Source organism: Trichomycterus rosablanca, chromosome 1 (assembly GCF_030014385.1).
Source record: "Trichomycterus rosablanca isolate fTriRos1 chromosome 1, fTriRos1.hap1, whole genome shotgun sequence".
Taxonomy (NCBI): Eukaryota; Metazoa; Chordata; class Actinopteri; order Siluriformes; family Trichomycteridae; genus Trichomycterus; species Trichomycterus rosablanca.
In genome coordinates, this window is record NC_085988.1 from 3,892,472 (window position 1) to 3,917,003 (window position 24,532).

The following is a 24,532-nucleotide window of genomic DNA, read 5'->3' on the forward strand; positions in this document are numbered from 1 at the left end:
CTTCATGAATTTGCTGATTTTCTTTTCAAAATTAGTCTTATCAAGGCAATCTTAGGCTGACTCGGAACAACATCAGGTCTTTCTCACAAGCAGCTCAAGTGTGCGTGATGGATGAGGAGAAGTTGATCAACATGCTGGATTTATTAGATTATAAAGAATCTAGTCTTTATGAAACGTTGTCAGCTTTCTTCGTTTGAACGTCTTTAATATAAACAAACCATCCGTCACAGAGCTCTCACTTCAGTCGCGGTGCTTCATTTAGCGTGCTAAAGGTAGCCAAATATTTTTTTTATAGGTTCACAGTTTATAGCGTTAGCACATTCCCCCATGCCGTGTCTTTCGCCACCACGCCTCTCGTTGAGTTGAGCTTTTCCTCTCGTTGAATCGTTGTGTAGCAGTAATAGTTATCGACTTCTTAGTCATTAGCCAAGGCTGATAAATGTTTTGCAGTGGAGTTTACAGAACAGAAGTGCAGTTGTTGAGCTAAAAGTTTTCTTATGCTCTTTTTACAGGTTCTTTTGAAGATGCAGTGGAAATGGAAGTATTGTGAGTTTATATGTGAAAAAAGGGTTACCTATTAAAACATCACAGGTTAAAACATGGGGGCTACAATAGAACGGTGCCATTTCCTTGCTTACACCAAGAATGTTTGTGCACATTTAACTCCATTAATGCACTTAAGGTCCACTTATCTAAGATTCATCAGAAAACCCAACATGCACAGCTGTGTAAATCTGACCAGGTAATTCAGTGTCAGTTATGTGATTTTTCTGCACCATGTACAAAAGCAGTTTTTTTACACACCTGCGCAGTACACATTTAAAAGTCCCGTGTCCTTATAAAGGATGTAACTTCCATACCAATGTGTACTCCACATTTAATGCCCACATCAGTAAAGAGCACAGAACAGGCAATTGGACAATGTTCAAGCCAGAAGTAGTCTCTGCTAATATAACTAATGAAACAGTTCAAGAAGTACAGGTGCCTACAAATGATGTCCTTGATTTACAGGACAGTGAGGATTCCAGCAGTGAAGAGCTTCCTGATTTAGAGAAACAGCTCAAGCATAACCTAGCAGCTCTTTTTTTTAAAGATGCAGACCACCCTTCATATTCCAGAAAGTTCTGTACAAGAAATCGTACAACAGCTTTTGCAGATATGTAAACTGTCCCAGCCACTGCTACATAATTCAGTCACTGACATTCTGAAACAACACACAGATGTACTGTAGATGATTCAACTGTGAGACAGTTAGTCAGGGTTGCCTCAGAGAGCAATGTCATAATGAGATTTTGTGGCAAGAATGGCTCCTTATCAACCACTAAAAGGAGAGCAGCATATGTGAACAAATACTCCACTGGCATAACCACTGTGAAGTTTGTTATTGATAGAGGAAAAAAATCTGCTGCTGTGTATGTTCCTCTAAATGCAATGCTACAGAAATTATTGAACAGGGCAGACATTTTAGACAAAGCTCTTCCAGTACAAAAACATGTGCCACATGAGTACAGTACATACAGAGATGGTTCATACTGTAAAGAAAATAACCTCCTTAAAGGGGAGGAGTTCAAAATTGCTGTTGGGCTTTACACAGATGAATTTGAAGTGTCCAATCCTTTAGGAACATCTAAAAAAAAAAATGTGTGCAGTGTATTGGGTGATAGCCAATGTACCACCAAAATATAGGTCCACACTCCACTCCATTCAGCTTGCTCTTTTATGCAAAGCCTCCGATGTAAAAGAATTTGGCTATGCTAAAATTCTCCATCCTCTCATCCAAGATCTAGTTTATCTGGAACAACACGGTCTATATGTTGAGAAGTTAGGAGCATCAATCAGAGGCACAGTGTTATATGTGGCTGCTGATAACTTGGCTGCTCATTCACTTGCAGGATTCTTCGAGAGCTTTGCAGTGGACAAGTTTTGCAGGTTCTGCATGGCGGCAAGGAGAGAGATCCAAGACAAAGAGGTATGTTCAGGCACCTTTGAACCCCGAAATAAAGACTCTCACAACAGGCAGGTGCAGGAGGTTCGGCAGGATCCTACTGTGGCTAAACAGTACGGTGTGAAAGGAGGGTGTGTGTTGACTGACAGTTTGGAGCACTTTCATGTTGTTCGTGGCTACCCCCCCGACATCTTGCATGACCTTTTGGAAGGCATTGTTCCTGTTGAGCTATCACTCTGCCTTTCAGACATGATTTCTAAGAAATATTTCACTTTAGAAACACTGAACCATGCTATCAAAACCTTTGCATATGCTTTTGATGACAAAACTGACCAGCCTCAGCCCATTTCCTGAGGCTTCTCTACCAAAGGGACCATAGGTGGAAATGGCCATGAGAACTGGGCTCTAATCAGACTGCTCCCACTTCTCATTGACCATAAAATACCTGAAGGAGACAATGCATGGAATGTTCTGATGCTCCTCAAAGACATTGTTGAGTTGGCTGTAGCAACAAAACACACAGAGTTGATACATTTCCTTGATTGCAAACTGTCAGAACACAGAGAATTGTTGCGAAGTACGTTTCCTGAATACAGATTACGTCCAAAACACCACTTCATTGAGCATTATCCTGAGATGATTAAGGCATTCAGTCCACTTTCAAATGTCTGGACAATGCGCTTTGAGGGAAAGCACAAATTTTTCAAACAGGGCATTCGCAATGCTCACAACTTTAAAAATGTAGCTCTTACACTGGCTGTAAAGCATCAGAAAATGATGGCTTACCATTTAGACTCAAGTTCATTTTTCAAACCCTCAGTTGAAATGGACAAGGTTACTACAGTGCCGTTCACTTCTTACCCTGAGAATGTCCAACAAAATTTCTGCCAGAGAGTTCCTCAGCTTTCATCAGTTCTTGTTGCATCATCAGTCTTTGTGGATGGCATCAGATATTGTGCTGACATGATAATATCTGTTGGTTCATGCTCAGGCCTCCCTAATTTTAAACAGGTCAAACAGATTGTGGCCTTCATGCTTAAGATATGCCCTTTCCAAAGGATATGATTGGATGATGATCGTTGTTACTGACATGTCAGTTTGCATGGGATTAGTGTAACCTGAGATTATATCTACATTTTGTTTTATAGACAGTAAGAGATAATGGAATCTATACTAACATGTTGGTAAAAACGTCTTTTATTGCCGAATTTGAATGGGACTGAAATCACTGAGAAATGTTGGTAAAAATGGTATTACCCCACCTCCTTATGTAAAACTAATTCTGTCTGTATAGGGCCAAAGATATACTCTAGTAAATATATTTTAGTATTTTTAGTAAATTTATGTAAATACTTCTTCCACCACTGGCTCTAGCAACCACTCAGTGATGTTTTTCCAACCATCTAACAATGGCTCAGCAACTAACTGTTCTTGAGGATTTGTGTACTTCTAATAAGCTAATTATTATTTTTATTCCCAAGATGACTGCACATCAGAAGATGACCTTGAGGGTCATTCTCACAGAGGCAGATATAAGAAAGGTCACCCTGAACACAAGGCCTGCTACCATGGAGGATTTAATATGCAAGCTTAAAGAATCACTGGAACTGCAGTCTCCAGTACAAAGATCCTGAATTCAATTACGAGCTGTGCAATCTCACAGATATTGCAGGTCTTCCAGAAAAACCAACAGTTAAAGTCATTCCTCTACTTGAGCTGGTACCTGTCTCAACAACTGATGAAATTTTGAGTGACACACAGAGTACAGCAGATACAGAAATCCTCTCACACTCATCCCAGGACCGACAGACACCATGGCCAGAATTATTTTCTATCCCAGCCTTTTCTGTTGATGTAAACTATAGACTAAGACAGGCAGATACTGTATCTTAGGGACGGAACACACCTAAAAGTAACAAAAGAGCTAAAACATGTGATCCTTGAAAGTTTGGCAGAGAGTATGTATAGCTACACAGCATACCCAAATAATGCTCAGTTTGAAAGTGTTGCAGTAGCACTGATAAGTAAGCACCCCTGTCTCCAGGAACGAGGCTCCACCAATCACTATAATGGTTGGAAAAACAGCCTAAAATACAAAATGGCTAACTACAGAGCAAAGCGTAGAAGATCAGGCTGCCTTGATGTTGTGGTAAATGCAGGTAAACGGGGAGGGCATTCAGCAGAAGGCGAACCAGCTAACAAGAATATCATGAAGGCCAAGAAAGGCGAGCTTAACTACTTACCCAACTATCCTGAGGGATTTGATCAGTCAGGCCTTGAGGGTGCCCGCAAGCAATTGATTGATGAAATGCAGAAGAGAACTCCAGATGGACGATGTATAAAACAGAAAATTGACGTGACATTTGCATTGAGAAGAAAAGAGGAATTGGAATCTGAACCTGCCATAAGCAAGATTTTGGAACGCTGGCCTGCTCTTTTCACGGAAGATCAGGTATGTTCAAGAGAGATTATTAATGTCTGACCATTCTGTCACTTTAATGTAATTTTTGACAGCTCTGGATATCCCTTTTTTATCTTTTTTAAATATATTCCAATTTATAGAATATATATTTATTCCAAGGATAATATTGCAATTATCCTTGTTCCATGCCCAACCAACTACATCTGACCTAATATCCAACTCACGATACATTCTCGTTATTCTTAAAGGCCCATGTGAGAATGAATGGTGGGTGGGATATTGGTCAGGTGTAGTTGGTTAGGGATAAAACAAGTAGGCTAAGAGGGGATGGAACAAAATTGCTGCAGGCCCAGCCACAGTATTAATTAGTTTTGAAATCTGTATTTTTCAGGTGTATATGGAGTTCAACAGGATTGTGGGAAAGAACCTCAAGCAAGAGTTCTATGAAAGCACTGATCAGCACAGTCTTCGTCTCATTGAGATATTTCAATCTAAGAGAGGGAACATTGTGCAGCTTTTGTCACAGCTATCACAGTAGACTAAGGTTGGTCCATATCCATTATGTACTTGCATTGTATTGTTTTTCACAGCTTATGTAATGACATGTCACTGAAAATGCAACTATACTAGTTGCGTAATCCAATCAAAATTGTGTTTTCTTATTGACCAGTCATTACCTTGTCATTCTACCTACGTATGTAACTGTATTGTTATTTTACTCTCCAAAAGACCAAAGAGCCAACTGACATTCGGACACTGGTGCTCAGAGGGCTTCCTATTGTCCTTGGGGACAGTCCCGCAGACTTCTACAAAGAATACTCTGTAAGTAACCTCTTACTTTATCAAAGAGTATCAAATGTCAGCGTAACCTTGACTTTTCACTATTGTTTTATAGTTTTCTGTTTTTGACAAACAATGTGAGCATAGTTTTATATAGATGGTCATTTAAAGACAAATTTGATTATTGTGCTCTTATGTTGTTAGGACTCTGATGACTCATTTGGCCACCTTGATGTTGCTTTGCTCTCCCCATCCCCCCAGCTCAGTCCAGCCTCTCTAAAGATCATCATTGAGGGAGAAGTTGTGATGGACAACATTCAAGACCTGCCAAAAGCTATGTGCATTCTGTTTGGATTTACTTATGCCCTGCATCTCAACTATCCCAAATCAATGAACAACACATTCCAGTTCATTCAACACTGGGCCACAATGAACTAAAACCCAGATTACAAACTCTGAAAAACCAGCTTGCACTGTAAGTAATTGCTATGGCAAGTTTAATGTGAGAAGGCATGGCTGCTTGTTTTTCCAGTGACTTTTTCCCCACTACAGCCTTGTGTCTCTGTATTCATTGTTATTGTCCATTCTTTGACCCCAATAGCACCAACAAACCTTGAAAGTTTGCTAAAATACAATACAAATGTCCTTTTGTCACAAGTGATAAAAAAGGAAATTTTAAACAGTTGTCCAGCCACTTGTGTTCTACAGTTCAGGATGTAGACATATTTTCTCTGGACTGCATATCAGTCAAATTGATGTTTTAACAGCTTGTATCAAGTTTTAATGTATGTTTTAAAGTGTCCATATTGTTAAATGCTGTGCATACGGGTTCTCAAAACAAACAAAACAAATTACCAAGCAGTTTTAATGCCTGTTTTTACTTTTACTTGGCTGACAAATTTGTTATTGACTCGGCAACACATGAGAACTGCAACATTTTGTCAATAAAATACATTGGAACATTGAAAAGTTTTGTTTAATTTCTTTAAAAATTTGTTGAAACAATTTAATGCAAAGTAATGTAAAATAATTTTTACAAGAAGTATTAAAAATTTTAAGTAGCAATTAATAATGTTATTATATTTTATATGATTTTTGTATACTTAAAATATTTATTTTCTACAATTTAAACTTAAGAAAAGAGATCATTTATGTGAACTTATGATTTTTAATAAAGACTTCTCCGGGAGGTTCTCCGGGTTTCTGCAGGTACCAGGCAAGATCATCATCAATGTTCTGACTGGCTCTGCAGTTGATGGTAACAGTTTGTCCTGGAGAAACCGAGTGAGATCCTGGAGTCTGAGTCATGATGATTTCTCCAAACGACTCTAAAGAGAAGAAGAGAGAAAAGTTAAAGGTGATAAAGAGACGGTGATGGTGAGCGCTGATGTTGGAGGACTGATATGAAGATAGTAAATAAACAGTGAATCTCACGTTGAGTGAGGAGGCCGAGTGTATTCAGCAGTAGAATCAGAACCTTCATTATTGTGCTGCGTCTCAGTGACTCTGAAAGTCCTGAACCCAGTCTGATCAGAACTACAGCTCTTATAGTGTGTGTGTGTGTGTGTGTGTGTGTGTGTTTGTGTTTGTGTGTGTGTTTGTGTGTGTGTGTGTGTGTGTGTGTGTGTGTGTGTGGAATCACTGGAGTGGAACAGAGGTTTTTGTACGACGGCTTCATTGGAATGTATCACTGTGCTACACTTTTGGTGGAGGAACCAAACTCAGCGTCAGTAAGTAGTTTTATTTTTTCTACATTAAAAATATTTGTAATTATTAATAACAATAAATATACAGTAACTAATATTTAGTAATTGTGTATGTCTATTGACGGCTGAATATTAAAGGTTGAATAAATGTGCAGGTGTTTTAGATGGTAAAATAAAGCTGGTCTCTGGTTGATGAAGTTTGGTGTAAACTGGTACGAGTGACTGGTGCTGATGTAAAATCCAGACGAATGCTGCTGTGTGTTTGTGCTAAACAATTAATATTTCTGTAATCAGCTACAGTCATGTGAAAAAGTTAGGACACCCCATGAGAACTTTTGTGACAAGCTGAAGTCCACCACTGTCCGCTCGAACCTGATGAGTCTCAAGAAATTCTTTGAATTTCTGTCGTACATATCCAGGAAGACAAACATACTGAGTGCTGTGAATTTCATATGGTTAAAGAATGAGGTGAAGATTCGCCTAAGAGATATTCAGAGGGACGTGACTTGTCACCGACAAGCCGTCCGTAAAGCAGCCACCAGTGAGTGTCGCGTCAGAACACGTTACACTAGGGTCGTCGAAACAGTAGCGATAACCATCTCTTGCTCGTCTCGCCCCACAGAAAGCATCGTGTCCAACGATGACCTCAAGAGCTTCCGCAGGGAGGCCCGTGTCATCCTCCCCGCCAAGATCGGTCAGTGCGGTCCCACGTATCGTTTCCGAGATGTGAGAGAGAGACAAAAACAAACCCTATTGAAGTGTTTCTTTTTTTGTTCCGTAGAGTCTCTTAAGGACGGTTCCACCGAGAACCTCCACCAGGTATTCGGCCTGTTGACCGGATACTTTGTGTCCGTGTCCGGTCACCAGGCCGGAGTAATGAAAAACCTGAAGGTGGAGGAGGTCCTGAACGCCGAGGTGGAGGGGGAACATGTCACCATAGACGTGAGTGTCATGTCGGGGTACTCCTAGGGCTGACCGGTCCGTGGCGTGCTACGGTCAGGCTCGCTAACATGTTTTCCTGTTCTCCACAGGTGGAAGAACACAAGTTGGCCTCCACCTACGGTCATGCTCAGCTGAGCCTGAGCCATGCCGAGCTGGAGTGGCTCGAAGGGGTCATCCACTCCCGGGATAAATTTGCGGGGTCAGAGTCCCGCTACTTTTTCTTTAACTCCGCAGGCAGGAGGTGTGAGAAGCTACTGACATATTTCAAGAGCGAGTGGACTAGGATGGGTTTCGGAGGGAAATTCACATTTCGTAACCTCCATACGTCCATGGTGCACCACGTGAGTACACGCTCGTTCAAGATTTCGCGATGCACGTGTGACCATGTCGCAGAGTTTCATCTGTATCCGTCGGTCCGTCTGTTTTCCTCTCTTTCGTCGTGTTCTTAGATCAAGAACCTCAGCCCAAAGAAGCGGTTGGCTGTCCACCGGGCGATGTGCCATTTAGAGGCGGTGGCCGCAAAATTTTATGTGCCTCTGAACAACGTGCAGGAGGCCGCCCAGGTCCGTCGGCTGCAGGAGGGAGAGGAGCCAGACGACGAACGCCCCCACTGCAGCGGCGTCCGACCCATCCGCAAAGCCGCAGTCTCCGAAAGGAAATCGATGAGTCTGGGACACGCGAGACAGACTCTTCCGGCGAGGACCCCGCTGCACCCCAGGAGGAGAGCTCCGGAGACTCACGGCCCACCAAAAGCAAGTGGGTCAGAATCGTGAGTCCGCAAGAGTCCTCGAACGACAACGACGAACCCTTCGTTTTGAGGTTGCCGTCCAAGAGCAGTCCCGAACAGGTGTGACGTGGCATCCCACGCAATGTCTTTTCGACCTCGAACTTCGGCATCGTGTAACTGTCTCTGTGTCTTTCCATGTAGAACCAGGCTTACCGAGTGTTGGGTGTGGGGCCCTCTCCGGAGCACAACTACTTTGGTTCGCCGGTGAAGGTGAGGCACGATACGATGGAGGCCCTACACAAATCCGGACACCCTAGGATAACACTGAGGCCGTTGTCGTTCCCGTGTACTTCGTCCTCCATGGACCAAGACGTACCGCTGGAGGAGACCCCCTTCGAGCCCAGCCTGACATTATAGGGGGGACATGTGCACCTTGTTCAGATTTTTGTGTGTTCATCTAGGGTTAGGTTAACGGTGTTCGTCGTCTGTCATTAATGTTTTTGTAAATAGTTCTTTGGTTGTGTTCGTGTCTGTAATAAACGTTTTATTGTTCGAGACAATGGTTCTTTCTTCGATCCCATGACTGTCACACCAACGTGTGTAAGGTGAGGGACGAATCGCGGCAGCGTCTCTCGTCACAGAGGTTTCTATCTTTCAGGGCGGACCGACGGCCAGACTCTTCCACGGACCACAGGTATTCTCTCCGAGTGACATCGCCCCCAATCGTTCTGACACTCACTGACCTCGACAAACCTGATTCTGCCCATCACTTCACCCCCGTGACCACCCTGACCCTGAACTCGATAGGCCCGATCTTGACCCTAACTCCAATCTCCACAGACTTAAACTCGACCCTAGTCTCAGGGGCATCGCCGTGACCGAGCGTGGCGAAGTCCAGAGGGTTGGTGTGTCTTGAAACCGGGAGAGACCACTCAGGTCATCCGGGTCGTTTCGGTGATCCTGGTCCCAAAACACTGAGAAACGGGTCAAGTCGATGGGCAAACGCTTCGGTCAAAAGGTGCGTCTCGGCTAGGGCATCTCCGTGGCAGAGTCTGGTGAAGTCTGGAGGTTCTGTGTGCTGTAAAATCAAGAAAAACCACTTTGGTGATCTGGTACGCTTTGGTGATATATCCCCTAAACACTGAGGTTTCGCCAAAACAAAGCCCGGGACCTAGAAACAGAAGACCCTCGTCGTACAGGTGTGTTTTACGGTCATATTTAAACATAATGAACATTTGAGCTTCATTAAATGTTAAAAATTACTTTTAAACACAAGCTGTACAATGTAATTAACAAAAACGGAAATTGATTGTGAGGAAAAAGTTAGGACACCCTCTGTCCTAATAGCTGGTAATTTCCCCCTTTGTCTGAAACAACCTCAGTTAGACGTTTCCTATAACCATCTACTATCTCTGACATCGACTGGGAGAAATTTTCCGCTGCTTTTCCATGCATAATTTCTTCAGCTGTGTGAGGTTTGAGGGGTTTCTTGCATGCACAGCCCGTTTTAAATCCCCCCACAGCATCTCAATAGGATTAAGATCCGAGCTTTTACTTGGTCATTTCAGAACTCTCCATTTCTTTCTTTTGATTCATTCCTTGGTGGATTTACTGGAATGTTTTGGGTCGTTGTCATGTTGCATGGTCCACCTCCGCTTCAGCTTCAGTTTTTGAACAGATGGTCTTACATTTTCCTCAAGCACCCTCTGATACAGTAAAGAATTCATCATGGACTATATAATAGAGAGCTTAAGAGACCCAGCTGCTGCTGCAAAGCAGCCCCAAACCATGACATTTCCACCTCTATGCTCCACAGTTGGTATGAGGTTCTTCTGCTTAAATGCTGTGTTTGGTTTGCATCCAATATGTCTTCCGTTACTGTGCCTAAATAATTTAACTTTGGATTCATTTGTCTAAAGCACATTGTTCCAGAAGTCCTGGTCTTTGTCTAAATGTTCTTTGGTAAACTTTAGTCTTGCCCTGATGTTTTTTTTTTTTTTTGACAACAAGGGTTTCCTTCTTGCACACCTCCCATGAAAATTAAAGTGTGTGTCTCTTTCTGATGGTAGATGTATGTACCTTTACATCAACTGTGGCAAGAGCGACCTGTAGGTCCCGTGACAACATTGTTGGATTATTGGAGACTTCTTGACGCATCTTGTGGTCTGCTCTTGGGCTGAACTTGCTAGGATGGACTGACCTTGCCATGTTGGCGGTTGTTTTAAATGTTTACCACTTGTAATTATTTTTCTAATTGTTTTGAGATCTAATTGTATCTTGATACTACTTTTGTTCTTGCAACACAACATTATATTACCAAATATATGTGAACACCCCTTCTAGTTATTTCCTAGTTCAGGTGTTTAAGATAAGATAATCATTTATTAGTCCCACAGTGGGGAAATTCACAAATTTCAGCAGCATACATGGTTAAGAAAAAGGTACTTCTTAATTTCTTCTATTTTGCCAGTTTGTGTAAAAATATACAACAATAGTAAACACAAAATGCAGATTCTAATTGATTATTTCATTTACCAAAGATGAAGATTAATTCAAGAGCTATATCACACTGAAGAAGTAATTGTCCTCTTTGCTACTAAATCAACCAGTTAACTAAATTCAGTTGACAACTTGGTTGAATTTCACTAACCACACTGAAACACAATTACTGCCAGACCTGTTCATTCTAAACATGACTTAACTAGAACCTGTCTGATAATGTGAAGCAGGGTAGAAGGTCTCAAAAAGCAGCACATGATGTAACATTCTAAAGAGCTTTAAATACAGATCTGAAACAAAGTCACTAAAATCTACCAGTCTGGAATAGGTTACAAAGTCATTGCTTAGGCTCTGGGACTCCAGTTAACCTTCTATGTTTTTTCTATGTTCATGATTAGGTGCTTTTTTTCTATGTAAATTGTAAAGCATCTTTGGGTATCTTGAAAAGTGCTATATAAATGAAATGTATTTATTATTATTATGTTCATAAAAATTAGAAATCGGCCTAATTCTACCCTGCAGCAATGGTTGATGTCTTTCTTTGGACTTCTACAGAATCATTCTACAGAATTCAGCATGCAGGGTTTCTGTTGGGATAAATTTCCTGGCAAGAGAGAACAAAATTCTGGACCAAGTGTACACAAACATCTCAGGGATGTTTAAAGCCTCTCCATCTGCACATCTAGGACAATCGGATCATATTTATCTTACTCTGATCCCAGCTTACAGACCAAAGATCTGCAGAACAAAACCAAATATCAGGACAGTACAAGTGTGGTCTGAGGAAGCCAGCTCAATGCTACAGGACTGCTTTGATAGCACAAATTGGGACTTGTTTGCAGAGGGGACAGACATGGTGGAATACACTGCTTCAGTTCTAGGACACATAAACTTTTGTACAGAAAATGTGCTAACACAAAGAACAATAAAGGTGTTCCCCAATCAAAAACCATAAATAAATAGCAAGGTGAGGACACTACTTAAGGAGCGTGATGCAGCATTCAGGTCAGGTGACAAACAAACATACAGTGAAGCACAAGGGGATCTTAAAAAAAGGCATCAGGGAGGTAAAATGTAAATACAAACAGCGCATTGAGGACCACTGCAATAACAACAATGCACACAGCATGTGGAATGGTATAAAGGCACTGTCCGACTATAACACCACCAATGTCCTGCCTAATGATGACCCGACACTGCCTGATGTTTTGAACCAATTCTTTGCCCGCTTTGACACTCAAAATGTGGCTCTGCCCATCCCACCACTCACCAACTCAACTGCTGGAGGACCAACACTGGTTCTAAACCACCATTAGGTGAGAACTACCCTGAGGAAAGTCAATGCAAGCAAAGCAGCAGGTCCAGATGGAGTTCCCGGCCGGGTGCTGAAAGCATGTGCCGACTAGCTTACAGAGGTGTTTACCAGCATATTCAACCACTCACTTCAACAAGCTGCCGTCCCAACATGTCTCAAATCCCCCACCATCGTTCCTGTACCCAAGAAATCGGTTTCATCATGCCTGAATGACTATCGTCCAGTGGCTCTAACACCCACAGTCATGAAATGCTTCGAGAAGCTGGTGCTTTCACACATCAGAACAGTCATCCCACCTGGCTTGGACATGTATCAGTTTGCCTACCAACCAAATTGCTCCACAGAGGACGCCATCACAACAGCACTCCACACCGCGCTGACACATTTGGAGGAACCTGACAGCTATGCGAAGATGTTATTTGTGGACTTCAGCTCCGCATTTAACACGATTGTCCCCCATAAACTGGTCAGCAAACTGGTGGGCCTGGGCCTGAATTCCTCAATGTGTACCTGGATTATGGATTTTCTCACGTCCACAAAAGGTCAGATTTGGCTACCACACCTCCTCCACCCTCATCTTAAACACAGGAACACCGCAGGGTTGTGTGTTAAGCCCTATGCTTTTTACACTCTTTACACATGACTGCACCCCCATTCACAATTCAAACAGAATAATTACATTCACAGGTGACAACAATAGTCGGACTGATTTCTAACAATGAGGAGATGGCCTACAGGCAGGAGGTAGCTTATTTGTCTTAATGGTGTAGATACAACAACCTGGCTCTTAACACCTCTAAGACAAAGGAGATCGTCATTGACCTTTAAATAACAAATGACATAGACCACCTCCCCCTACACATCCATGGAGAAGAAGTGGAGATGGTAAAAAGCCTGAAGTTCCTCTGAGTCTACGTGTCTGACCAGCTGACATGGACGTTAACACCTCACGCCTGGTTAAGAAGTTTCAACAAAGAAGCTGAAAAAGGCCAAACTACCACAGAAACTACTGGTGAACTTTTGCAGGAGCACAACAGAAAGAATTCCTACTTCATGTTAAATCATCTTGTTAAAGAAGGAGTGACGCCGAGCATTGTTGCTCAAGGTGGCAAAATTTTTATCTTTTCATGGTAAAAGTTCAATCAATCTTTCATAGATAGTTTCTCATTCTTACTAATGAAGCTTATTTTTATTGCTAAAGCCACGTGATTTAAAAATAAGAAAAAAAGATATTTTCCTGATTTCTTTAAATACAGTGGAACCTCGGTATACGTCTGCTTTGGTATAAGTCCAAATTGGTATACATCCTGTTTGTATGTGAAAAATTTTGCTTGGTATACGACATTTGTTTGGAATACGACTCGCGTGCTAGAACTTGTACGGGTCAAAATCAGTCACGACACCGCATGCGACTCTTGTTTACCTCTCCCGAGACAAAGCCACGAGTGTCATTATGCCAGTTGCTACCATTCAGTAAAAAAACAGCGCTATAACTCTATAGCTATTACGCGTTATATAATTTTCAGGTACTGTACTACAGGTACTGTAGTCCCGTTAATGGTGTCCCGTGTTGCTAGGCAACATGAGGGCGAACATTACATTCGCAAACTATTACACTATTACTTGGACGAAACACCCGCTTAATGATCAGGATTACTGTTTATATTAATCTGGACATTTCCGTGTATAGTACATGACTTAAATAGTGTTCTACCAAGTTTGTACTTTTTCTTTTCAGTGGCGTATTAATATGGAATGATGTGAGGTGGTCACAGGTGCGCTTATATCTGGGATTTTACAACGGCTTTGAACGCAGCTCAGCCAATCAGATTTTAGGACCGGAACTATCCGTTTTATAAATTATTTTATAAACGTATAATATGCCAATAACAATAGGATTTTTTTCATGGGAACGGATTAATCATTTTCCCATTATTTCCTATGGGAAAATTTGTTTGGTATACGTCCTGTTTGGTATAAGTCCAAGGTTCTGGAACGGATTAAGGACGTATACCGAGGTACCACTGTACACTCACAACTCAGCAGTACACAGGTGAGTACCATCATCCTACGTTTACCATGATGTCCAAAAAAAAGGGACGAGTTTAAAGCTAAATAGATGGACATCCTTACACTCAATACTTTTCATCCAAACACCAGTCATAAATACACTGAATTTCTATGTTTTCATATGAGCTGAGCTAGTGTTATAATATAAATTATTTACACAGCTCTACACGTGGTCTGTTGCATCTCTTCACTCAGAGGCTTCAGAACGCAGCTGCTTTGTGACTTGGAGGACGAACCAACCTTTTTCTGAATAAAACTTTTAAAAGGACGTCACCTTGCCTCCTGATGAATTCGGATCGATTCTAACAAAAGATCCACGACAACACTAGCATTACTGTTGTTAGCAGGTGTAATGTGTTAGGAGGAAGAAGATTGTGTGATTATGCAACACTTCACAAATATGAAAGAATAGAGCTGATAATGTCAGATTTAGTTTTTAGCAGTTGTGCCTCAGCTCCAACACAACCAGTAAAACCAGTACACACAATAATGAAGCAAATGGTGGAGAACAAACTGAACCTCCTTATTTACTCTCATGAGATTTTAGGCTCAGAATAATCAGCACTAAATCTATAAAGATTCATGTTATTCACATCTGAGCAAAACCTCCAAACTACTAACTCTGTAGAGACCAAAACTAACATTATAAACCAGCTTCTGAGAGAGAAAACAAACATAAGTCATATTCTTTTCTTCATGATTTTTGTTTCCTATGTTAATGTGGTTGTAACTTGTAGTTCCCCAATTCAGCAGCGAGTCACAAACCAACTGAAGCAAACAGCACATGGAGATAAAGTAGTTTCTACTAGATGAGCTCCAGCTGCTGATTGTTAGCTGTAATAAGGTGAAGTTCAATCCTATTGGTTTGGTATGAAGGTGTGCACCAATCAATGTAGGAGTTACCACCTCCAGACCCGCCCCCAATCCCAACCAAAGCCAGCAGCTCTGTTCAAAATGTCCTACTGCCCCAGTATATACTGCATACTAATCCTACAGTAGTGTGTACTATAGTATGCAGTATGATTAAACTGAACCATCTTCTGGTTTACTGCTTCATCTTGGAACTTGCTGTCAGTTCAATTCTCTTTTAAGAGTTCTTCTAAACTCAAGTCCTCTCAGTGTTGGAACATCTTTAATTATCATGAGCTAAATAAATAATAAAAGGTTTTTCTTTCTCGTGCCTGTTTTAGCATAATGTTTAATATTTCATTATAGAAGCTGTATGGTGGTGCAGCTAGTATTGTGGAGACCTGGATTCAATTCTCACCTCTTTATGGTGGCACTTTGATCAGTGAGAATCCCTGTTCCACAGTGAGGAGAACACCACAAAGAGAGGAACATGCTCAGTACTGTAGTGCTTTGTAGATGATGATGTTCAGTGGAGTGCAGCTTTAGCAGCTCTGCAGATGTTCTCAGATCAGTGTGTGTTTCAGAGAACTTCCTCTACAGCTGAGGGAGGTTTTTGTACCAGTAAATAACACTGTGTGAGTGGAAAGCTTTGACCCTGCTGACAGTAATAATCTCCTGCATCTTCAGCCTGGACTCCAGTGATTTTTAGAGTAAATTCTGTACCAGATCCACTTCCACTAAAACGTCCAGGAATCCCAGACTGACGATTAGCTGCAGCATAGATCAGGAGTTTAGGAGCTTCTCCAGGTTTCTGCTGGTACCAGGCGAGGTTGCTGTAAATGCCCTGACTGGCTCTGCAGTTGATGGTAACAATTTGTCCTGGAGAAACCGAGTGAGATCCTGGAGTCTGAGTCATGATGATTTCTCCAAACGACTCTAAAGAGAAGAAGAGAGAAAAGTTGAAGGTGATAAAGAGACGGTGATGGTGAGCGCTGATGTTGGAGGACTGATATGAAGATAGTAAATAAACAGTGAATCTCACGTTGAGTGAGGAGGCCGAGTGTATTCAGCAGTAGAATCAGAACCTTCATCATTGTGCTGCGTCTCAGTGAGTCTGAAAGTCCTGAACCCAGTCTGATCAGAACTACAGCTCTTATAGTGTGTGTGTGTGTGTGTGTGTGTGTGTGTGTGTGTGTGTGTGTGTGTGTGTGTGTGTGTGTGTGTGTGTGAATACTGAATACTTGCGCATATAAATGCACTGGTGTTTTTGATGGTAAATATAAAGCTGGTCTCTGGTTGATGAAGTTTGGTGTAAACTGGTACGAGTGACTGGTGCTGATGTAAAATCCAGACGAATGCTGCTGTGTGTTTGTGCTAAACAATGAATATTTCTGTAATCAGCTACATCTGGATGTGCTGCAGTCAGTTGTGTTGAATGCTAAAGTAATAAGAGTTGATATTGAATATGTGCTAACCCCCATGTTCTCTCACTTTAGCTTCTACTCATTATAATTAGCTGATTTTGGTTGGTTGTTTATATCTCCTAAATTTAGTGCTGCACCCCTCTAGAATTGTGATTTTTTTTTTATATAAGGCATCAGGCACAAACTTACATCTTTTCTGCATTTAGTGAATGAAGAGTTTTGTGCAACCATTAAAACACCAGGCCGGTATCACATACTGAACTTGCACTGATAAACAATATATATTATGTCAAACATAAAAGGGTTTATATAAATTTGTCTGTAATGATTTTAAAGGATTATTCTATCAACTGTTACACTTATAACACTCATGATTGAGGCCAATGCCCATTAATCCCAAGCACTTCTAAATGGTTAATAGTGTCACCTGGTACACCTTGGTCTGTGGTAGAGGTCCTCAACATACCACCAACTTTCAAATACAAGGGGCCAATGTTCAATGTGATTAATCTTAAAAGTTATTGTGCTCAAGCTAGTCAATTTTGAGTCTATCCCTAAGGTGAATACTGAACCTAGTGCCACCTTAACAGGGTTTCTAAACAGTTTGGGTCTCTAATTGCTCATTGAGTCTCTCCTACGTGGGTTAAGGCCCCCTGTAGTCAATCCTAACTGTCTTTGCAATCACGAAAACAGGTGTCACAGAGCTGTGTGACTAAAACTGGGTTTCTGGACAAGTTGCAGTTGTGATTTCTTATGTAACATCATAAAATACATTTTCACTAACCCTGGTACATAAAGGGAGCCTTACTTCCTTAATCTCAAACAGTCATTGATCAGGCTAGCTAAATATATCACATCTGGGTTAAGATAGCTAAGAAGTTTAAGCAGGCCACTCACAGAGTTAATTCTAGAACGATATAGCTGATAAATCTCAATCAGATTCCCTTAGCAGAGTTTGTTCCTACAGGGATATAGTGTGGGCACTGGCAGGCATGACTAAATCTTTGGCACCTGAATATATGAAAACTGCCCAAAACACAAACCCTGATTAACTTGAGTTGCTATTAAATAGCTGCATAGCACAATATTTGCAAAGCAACCTTAAGGACAGCCACAATGTTAGGAAAAAGGCCATCATATTGGTCACCCAGTCCAGAAACCGTCCACAGGAACTAAAGGAGGTAAAAAGAGAAATGCAAGGCCCATAAGCAAAAGCATGCAGCGCTCACGAGTAAAATAGAGGGATTGGAACACACACTCTCCAAGACTAATCAAGAGTTGAATCAAAACTCCTCCAAACCAGGCAAGGGAAGCTACTTCTCAAAGGAGTGACCCAGTGCTGGTCTATACCACAGGTAGGGCAACGATCAGGACAAAATCACACGTAAAATAATGTTTCCAAACTCTAAAGTTTTCTGGGAGTTATATTCTCACTGATTTATTGAAGGCTATGCTGAGTTGCCCACTGTATGATTTACTGAAAAAAGATGTTCCATTTATTTGGGGACAACCCCAAAAACAAGCCATGCAAGCTCTGACGGACAAGCTGTGCACAGCACCTTGTCTCATGTTTTCTCAGGTATTCTATCTGGAGGCTGGAATTTCAGAGTGCTGATCTGTACCAACACCATGATCAGGGCAAATGAGTAGTAGCATATGCCAGCAAACCCTGACAGCTCCTGCGATGATGATTTCTCCAAACGACTCTAAAGAGAAGAAGAGAGAAAAGTTGAAGGTGATAAAGAGACGGTGATGGTGAGCGCTGATGTTGGAGGACTGATATGAAGATAGTAAATAAACAGTGAATCTCACGTTGAGTGAGGAGGCCGAGTGTATTCAGCAGTAGAATCAGAACCTTCATCATTGTGCTGCGTCTCAGTGACTCTGAAAGTCCTGAACCCAGTCTGATCAGAACTACAGCTCTTATAGTGTGTGTGTGTGTGTGTGTGTGTGTGTGTGTGTGTGTGTGTGTGTGTGTGTGGAATCACTGGAGTGAAACAGAGGTTTTTGTACGGCGGCTTCATTGGAATGTATCACTGTGCTACACTTTTGGTGGAGGAACCAAACTCAGCGTCAGTAAGTAGTTTTATTTCTTCTACATTAAAAACATTTTTATTTTTAATATTATTTATTAATCTTCAGATAAACAAGAGAAAAAATAAGTATTAATAACAATAAATAAACAGTAACTGAATATTTAACCTTCAATAAATACTGTGGTACCTTGTAACTCGACGTCCCCTAAACTTGAAATCTTTGAAACTTGACGCCCTTCGTGGAGAAATTTGTACCTTTAAACTCGACTTTTAGCTTAAACTCGAACTGTGTGGGACTGTCGCTTTGTTCACATTAATGCTGTCCGTGATCATGATAATGCTTTGCTATCATTGCAAAAGGAAAGTGCACAATAAACAGCAGCACTGTGACCCAGATCAACCACAGAGCAGCATAAAATCATAACCGCTGCTTACCTGAGCTTCTCTTCTTCAAATTGAGACCAAATCTACATCAGTGTGTTGTTACATCAGGGATTTAATCCACTTGTTTTTCTTCTTGGACACTTTTGGAGATCAACATGGACTCTTTTTACTTCTATAACTCCAGATCAGAATTAGTTAGAAGCTAAAAATGTAATATGATGATTGTAAACAACATTTGCTACAGGAATAAATTGTTGGTAATGGAATATAATATAATTTTTAATATATATATAATAAAATATTCACATAATGAAATATATGCAGTTCCACAGAACCATGAAACACATTAACAGGTTTCACAAACATCCTTGATGTGGGAAAAATACCTTGAAACTCAGTGCCACGCCCAGAACCAAATGTTGTTAAGGTACCACTGTATATACAATTACTAAATATTCAACCTTTACTAAATACTTACAGTTTCTAAATATTAAAGACTAAATAAATGTGCAGGTGTTTTGATGGTAAATATAAAGCTGGTCTCTGGTTGATGAAGTTTGGTGTAAACTGGTACGAGTGACTGGTGCTGATGTAAAATCCAGACGAATGCTGCTGTGTGTTTGTGCTAAACAATGAATATTTCTGTAATCAGCTACATCTGGATGTGCTGCAGTCAGTTGTGTTAAATGCTAAAGTAATAAGAGCTGATATTGAATATGTGCTAACAGAAGCTTGCAGATGTTTCTACTGAACTGCAGTGATGTGAGAACAGTGTGCAGCAGCACTGCATTGATGATTGAACACAGATGAAGGTTTCCAGTCTGGATGCTTAATAAGCAGTAAGGAGGAAATGATGTGGAAACGTTTCTAAATGGGACTTTTTGTTCTGTTTCTCCTGTACAGCCGGTCCCACGGTGAAGCCGTCCGTGTCTCTGCTCCCTCCCTCCTCTCTGCAGCTGTCTGAGGGATCGGCCTCGCTGCTCTGCCTGCTGTCTGGTTACTCTCCACAGGGGGCGCTGGTGAGCTGGACGGTGGACGGCACAGTGCTGGAGGACGGGGTGGTGACCGGAGCAGAAGAACTGAAAGGGGGCAGTTGGAGGCGTGGCAGCACCCTGACCCTCAGCAAAGCACAGTGGGAAAAGGGGGAGGAGTTTGGCTGTAAGGTCTCTCACCAGGGCGTCGATCATCCCGTCGTATTCAGCAATCCTAAGAGCTTCAGGGCTCTGGGGACTTAAGTATGAACCCTGCCGTTAGTGGCATGTTCTCCAACACAACCAGAATCACCACACATGATTTGGTTTATTTTGCAGATAATAGTAAAAATAGCCTTTAAAAAGAATATGATCAGTATCTTGCTAATTCTGGTCAGGGCCCAGGTGGGGCTTCCCTTAATTGCAGGCCATCACACATACACCCATTCATTTACTTACTGACAGCTAGGTTTATCTTCGTGAGAAATGAATAGTTCTCAGGGAGAACATACCAATATGCCAATCTAATATCTAAAGTAGTTAGAACACCACTTTATTACTTTTATTAAACCAGAAGCTCCTTTTAAATCCTCAGCCTCATGAATCAGAGCAGCAACATGAAGGAGAAATTATTTTTATCAACAACATCTTGTTCAAAATAAAGATTTAAACAGGAAATTCCAACATCTGGATGAACTGAGATTGGTGATGGATAACAGCTACTAAAAAACGCGCTTCTACAAGGTACGAGGCAAGAAATAATTTTACCAGCCTTTAATTTTTTTGTGTATGTATAATTATGATGTTTATTAGATTTTTAGCTTCTCAAGTATTCAGAAAATGGCCAGTAAGTGAAACAGTAAGTCGCCTTTACTCTGTGCAGCAAAAAACATCAACGATTCCAATTAAAACAGTTCACAAGATCAATTAGTGACGGATTGTTCATGTGTGAATCCGTCACTTTAAGATCTTGTGCATTGTTTAAATGAGAGTTTTATTCAAATTCAACCAGATTGTAACTCAAATTAAAGCCCCTTACAGCCCTCAAACGATATACACACATCTCAGAGGGATCAGTGGGATTTATTTGACTGGTTAAATGAACAGTTATTAACACCTGAACACATTTCTTCAGAACCCCTTGATGATTATGAACAATCTCACCCCCTCATAATCCATCCTGATTCTGATTGAATTAAATGAGCATAATCATTAACAGACCTGGTAGATGGGTTTTGTGAACAATGAACACTCACTGTCAGGCACTGAATCAGACCAATATTTACATAACCCTGTGAGGAAAGTGATGATTCAGATCTCATTTCAGCATCTGACAGTGTTTTTGCCACAAACATCCACAAAAATAGTGCCATGTCCAAAGATTATGTAGATCTCAATATTGTTATGATCGTCACAAAGCTTATGTTGATCCATTATCTGACACCCCCATATGCCCTGTGCAACACTGATTTTTACTGTCCTAAATACTCCAGTGCTACATCACGATCTAGTCGCCCCAAATAATCATCTCTGTTACACAGCTAGACGTAGCGAGAATTTGGAAAATGGTCATGAATGTTTTATCCAACCCTTAAAAAAGTAATGACACTGTTACCCTTTATTACATAATAAAAACAGATTTCAATTAATCGCTAACTAATAACTAAGCAAAATTTGAACAGTTATGCACATTTTTTATTGCAAGAACATGTTTACCAATAAAAACATTCATAAACTTAAATATATAATAAAATAAAATGATTAAATCTAAACTATTTTTAAAAAGCCAGCCAATGCCTATATAGAGTTGTTAACAGCTACCATCTTTTAATTAGTTATTTAAACAAGTCTGTTCACATTAACTGATAAAAGTTCATAACCCTGCCACTGAACACAGGCGCTCATAACATGAACCATTTCTAGATGCAACACCAGAGGTGTAACTAGGAGCTCATGGGCCCCAGTGTAAAAAAAGAATTTGGGCCTTAACAAATCACACATGCTGATAGCTGATCAGAATTAATTAAGAGTCCAACTTCGAGTCCAAATTCCTGCCTCTGGTATTTTTAATGCACAGATTTGGTTCTTTTAATTTTATTTAACGAAAATATTGTAATATAACAATAATGACCTGGCAAATGGGGGGGGGGGGGGGGGGCAGTGAGGTGAGTGGTTGAGTTCATGTCATGGAGGAGTTTGGATATAAAGCGCATGAACTGAACACATCGTGGGAACATTACAAATTTATCTGAAATACATTCAGACTCAGTCTGAGCTCATTTAGTCTGTAACAGGTATTCGTGCGCGCAGACGCCTGATGAGACAAATCCGTGCTTTAAACAAAGATGAAATTAAAGCATCAATTAATAACTGTAATTTAGTTTAGTGATGATTTCTCACGCTTTTTAAAAATTATTATTTAAAAAAAAAACAATATTTCACAATATGTAGCAGCAGCAGCTCGAGTCTGTTGGTGAAGCAGTCAGCGTGGCCCTGCACTACAGTATCTCGACAGTCCTGGACCTACGCTCCAGTTCTGTTTGTGGACTTCAGCTCAGCTTTTAACACCGTAGTGCCAGAGCTGCTGCAGGTCAAACTGTCCCAGTTGTCTGTGCCTGATGCCATCTGCCGGTGGATCATGGACTTCCTAACAAACAGGACACAGCAGGTACGGCTAGGAAAACACATGTCAGACCAGCGGAACCTAAGTACTGGTGTACCACAAGGCTGTGTGCTTTCACCCCTCCTTTACAGTCTCTACACCAATGACTGTGTTTCTAAGGAACCAGCTGTAAAGATCATTAAGTTTGCTGATGACACCACTGTGGTGGGCCTCATAACCGATGGTGACGAGTCTGCCTACAGAAAGGAAGTAGAGCAGCTGGTCACCTGGTGCAGCATCAACCACCTGCTGATCAACACACAAAAGACTGTAGAGATGGTGGTGGACTTCAGGCGCAACCCCCCTTCTTACTCTCCCTCACAATTAATGGCTCTATGGTCTTTGTGGTGGAGTCACTTTAGGTCCCTGGATAAGGTGGTGCCCAGGGACCTAAAGTGGGAAAAGAACACACTCTCCATCGTCAAGAGGGCTCAGCAGAGAATGTTCTTCCTGAGACAGCTAAAGACATTCAACCTGCCACAGAGTCTGCTGATCCAGTTCTACACAGCAATCATCGAGTCCATCCTCACGTCATCTATCACCATCTGGTTTGGTTCCTCAACATCACAAGAACGAGCCAAACTCCAACATATAATCAGGACAGCGGAGAGGATCATTGGATGTAGTCTGCCAACGCTTCAGGACATTTACAACAGCAGAGTGCTGAAGCGTGCCGGCAAAATTACAGCAGACCCCTCTCATCCTGGACATCACCTTTTTCAAACTCTTCCATCTGGCAGGAGACTCAGGACAATAAAAACGAACACATCCAGACATGCTAACAGCTTTTCCCCCAGAGCTGTAACACTTTTTAACCACAGTTGTATCCTTGGTTAAATACTTGTTAACAGTCTGTGTGCTGTCTGGTCTGTTAAATATGTTATATGTCATATATGTGTATGATGTGTACTATTATGTGTATCACCAAAACAAATTCAACATATGTGTAACATACCTGATAAAATAAAGTGATTCTGATACTAATCACACTTCAGTTCACTTTAGAAAAGGGGATTAAAACATTACTGATCTGCACCAACTCCAACTACTTGAATATTAGCTTTACTTGGCACTTAGCTGTATGAAAGGGCAATGGATTCATGACTTAAAACAAAAAGTCAGTCAACCATAGAGAACTTTTCAAGGCTTGAGAACACATTGTAGACACGTACAATATGCTGGTATACTGAAAGGAAGTAAAAGGGCATTCCAAAATCCCTGAGCGAGACCTGGATCTCAACAGCCTTGCTGACCATTGGGCTAAAGTGGGGAAAACTAAGGGCCATTCACAGAATGCTGCTTTACAACACTGATCCAGTAAAACACAATATTCTCCAATGATTAGCCTGACTCTGTTCTCTGGCTTTGTCCTTGTCCATGTGTCCCAGGCCTACTTGCTCACACATCTCTAATGTTCATGCTGCCTCTGTGCCACATGGGGGTATGCTCTTCATGTGCGAGTTTCTTCAGGGTACTCTCTCTCACACTTTGTATGTAATGCAAATGGTGTATTACCCACATTTTACTTTTCCTTTAAATGAATGACAGAATGCAGGCAGCATTAAACCTTAGAATTGCACTGTGTTTATGGGTACACACTGTACTCACTGTGACCCTGATCAGGATGACGTGGTTGTTATTATGTTAATAATAATAAAGCTTGTATTTAGAAGAAGTAGTGAGTGAGTGAGGTGTTTCCTGTACAGAGTGAATGATTGTACTGTATCACATCCTCCCCCTCAGCACCTGCAGTCGGTCCCAGCTGCAGCAGTGCAGTTACTGTACACTTCCACTCACCCA

At 41.2% G+C, this 24,532-nt stretch overlaps 1 pseudogene and 1 gene segment (V, D, J or C); both read right to left on the reverse strand.

The window, feature by feature from the left end:
• LOC134316941 (zinc finger protein 850-like) overlaps window positions 1-24,532 on the reverse strand; it is a 1,214,164-nt pseudogene that overhangs the window by 361,641 nt on the left and 827,991 nt on the right.
• Window positions 15,836-16,401, reverse strand: LOC134317755 (immunoglobulin kappa variable 3-15-like). The segment is given in 2 exon segments: window positions 15,836-16,191; window positions 16,298-16,401. Coding segments are annotated over 2 exon segments (408 nt in total).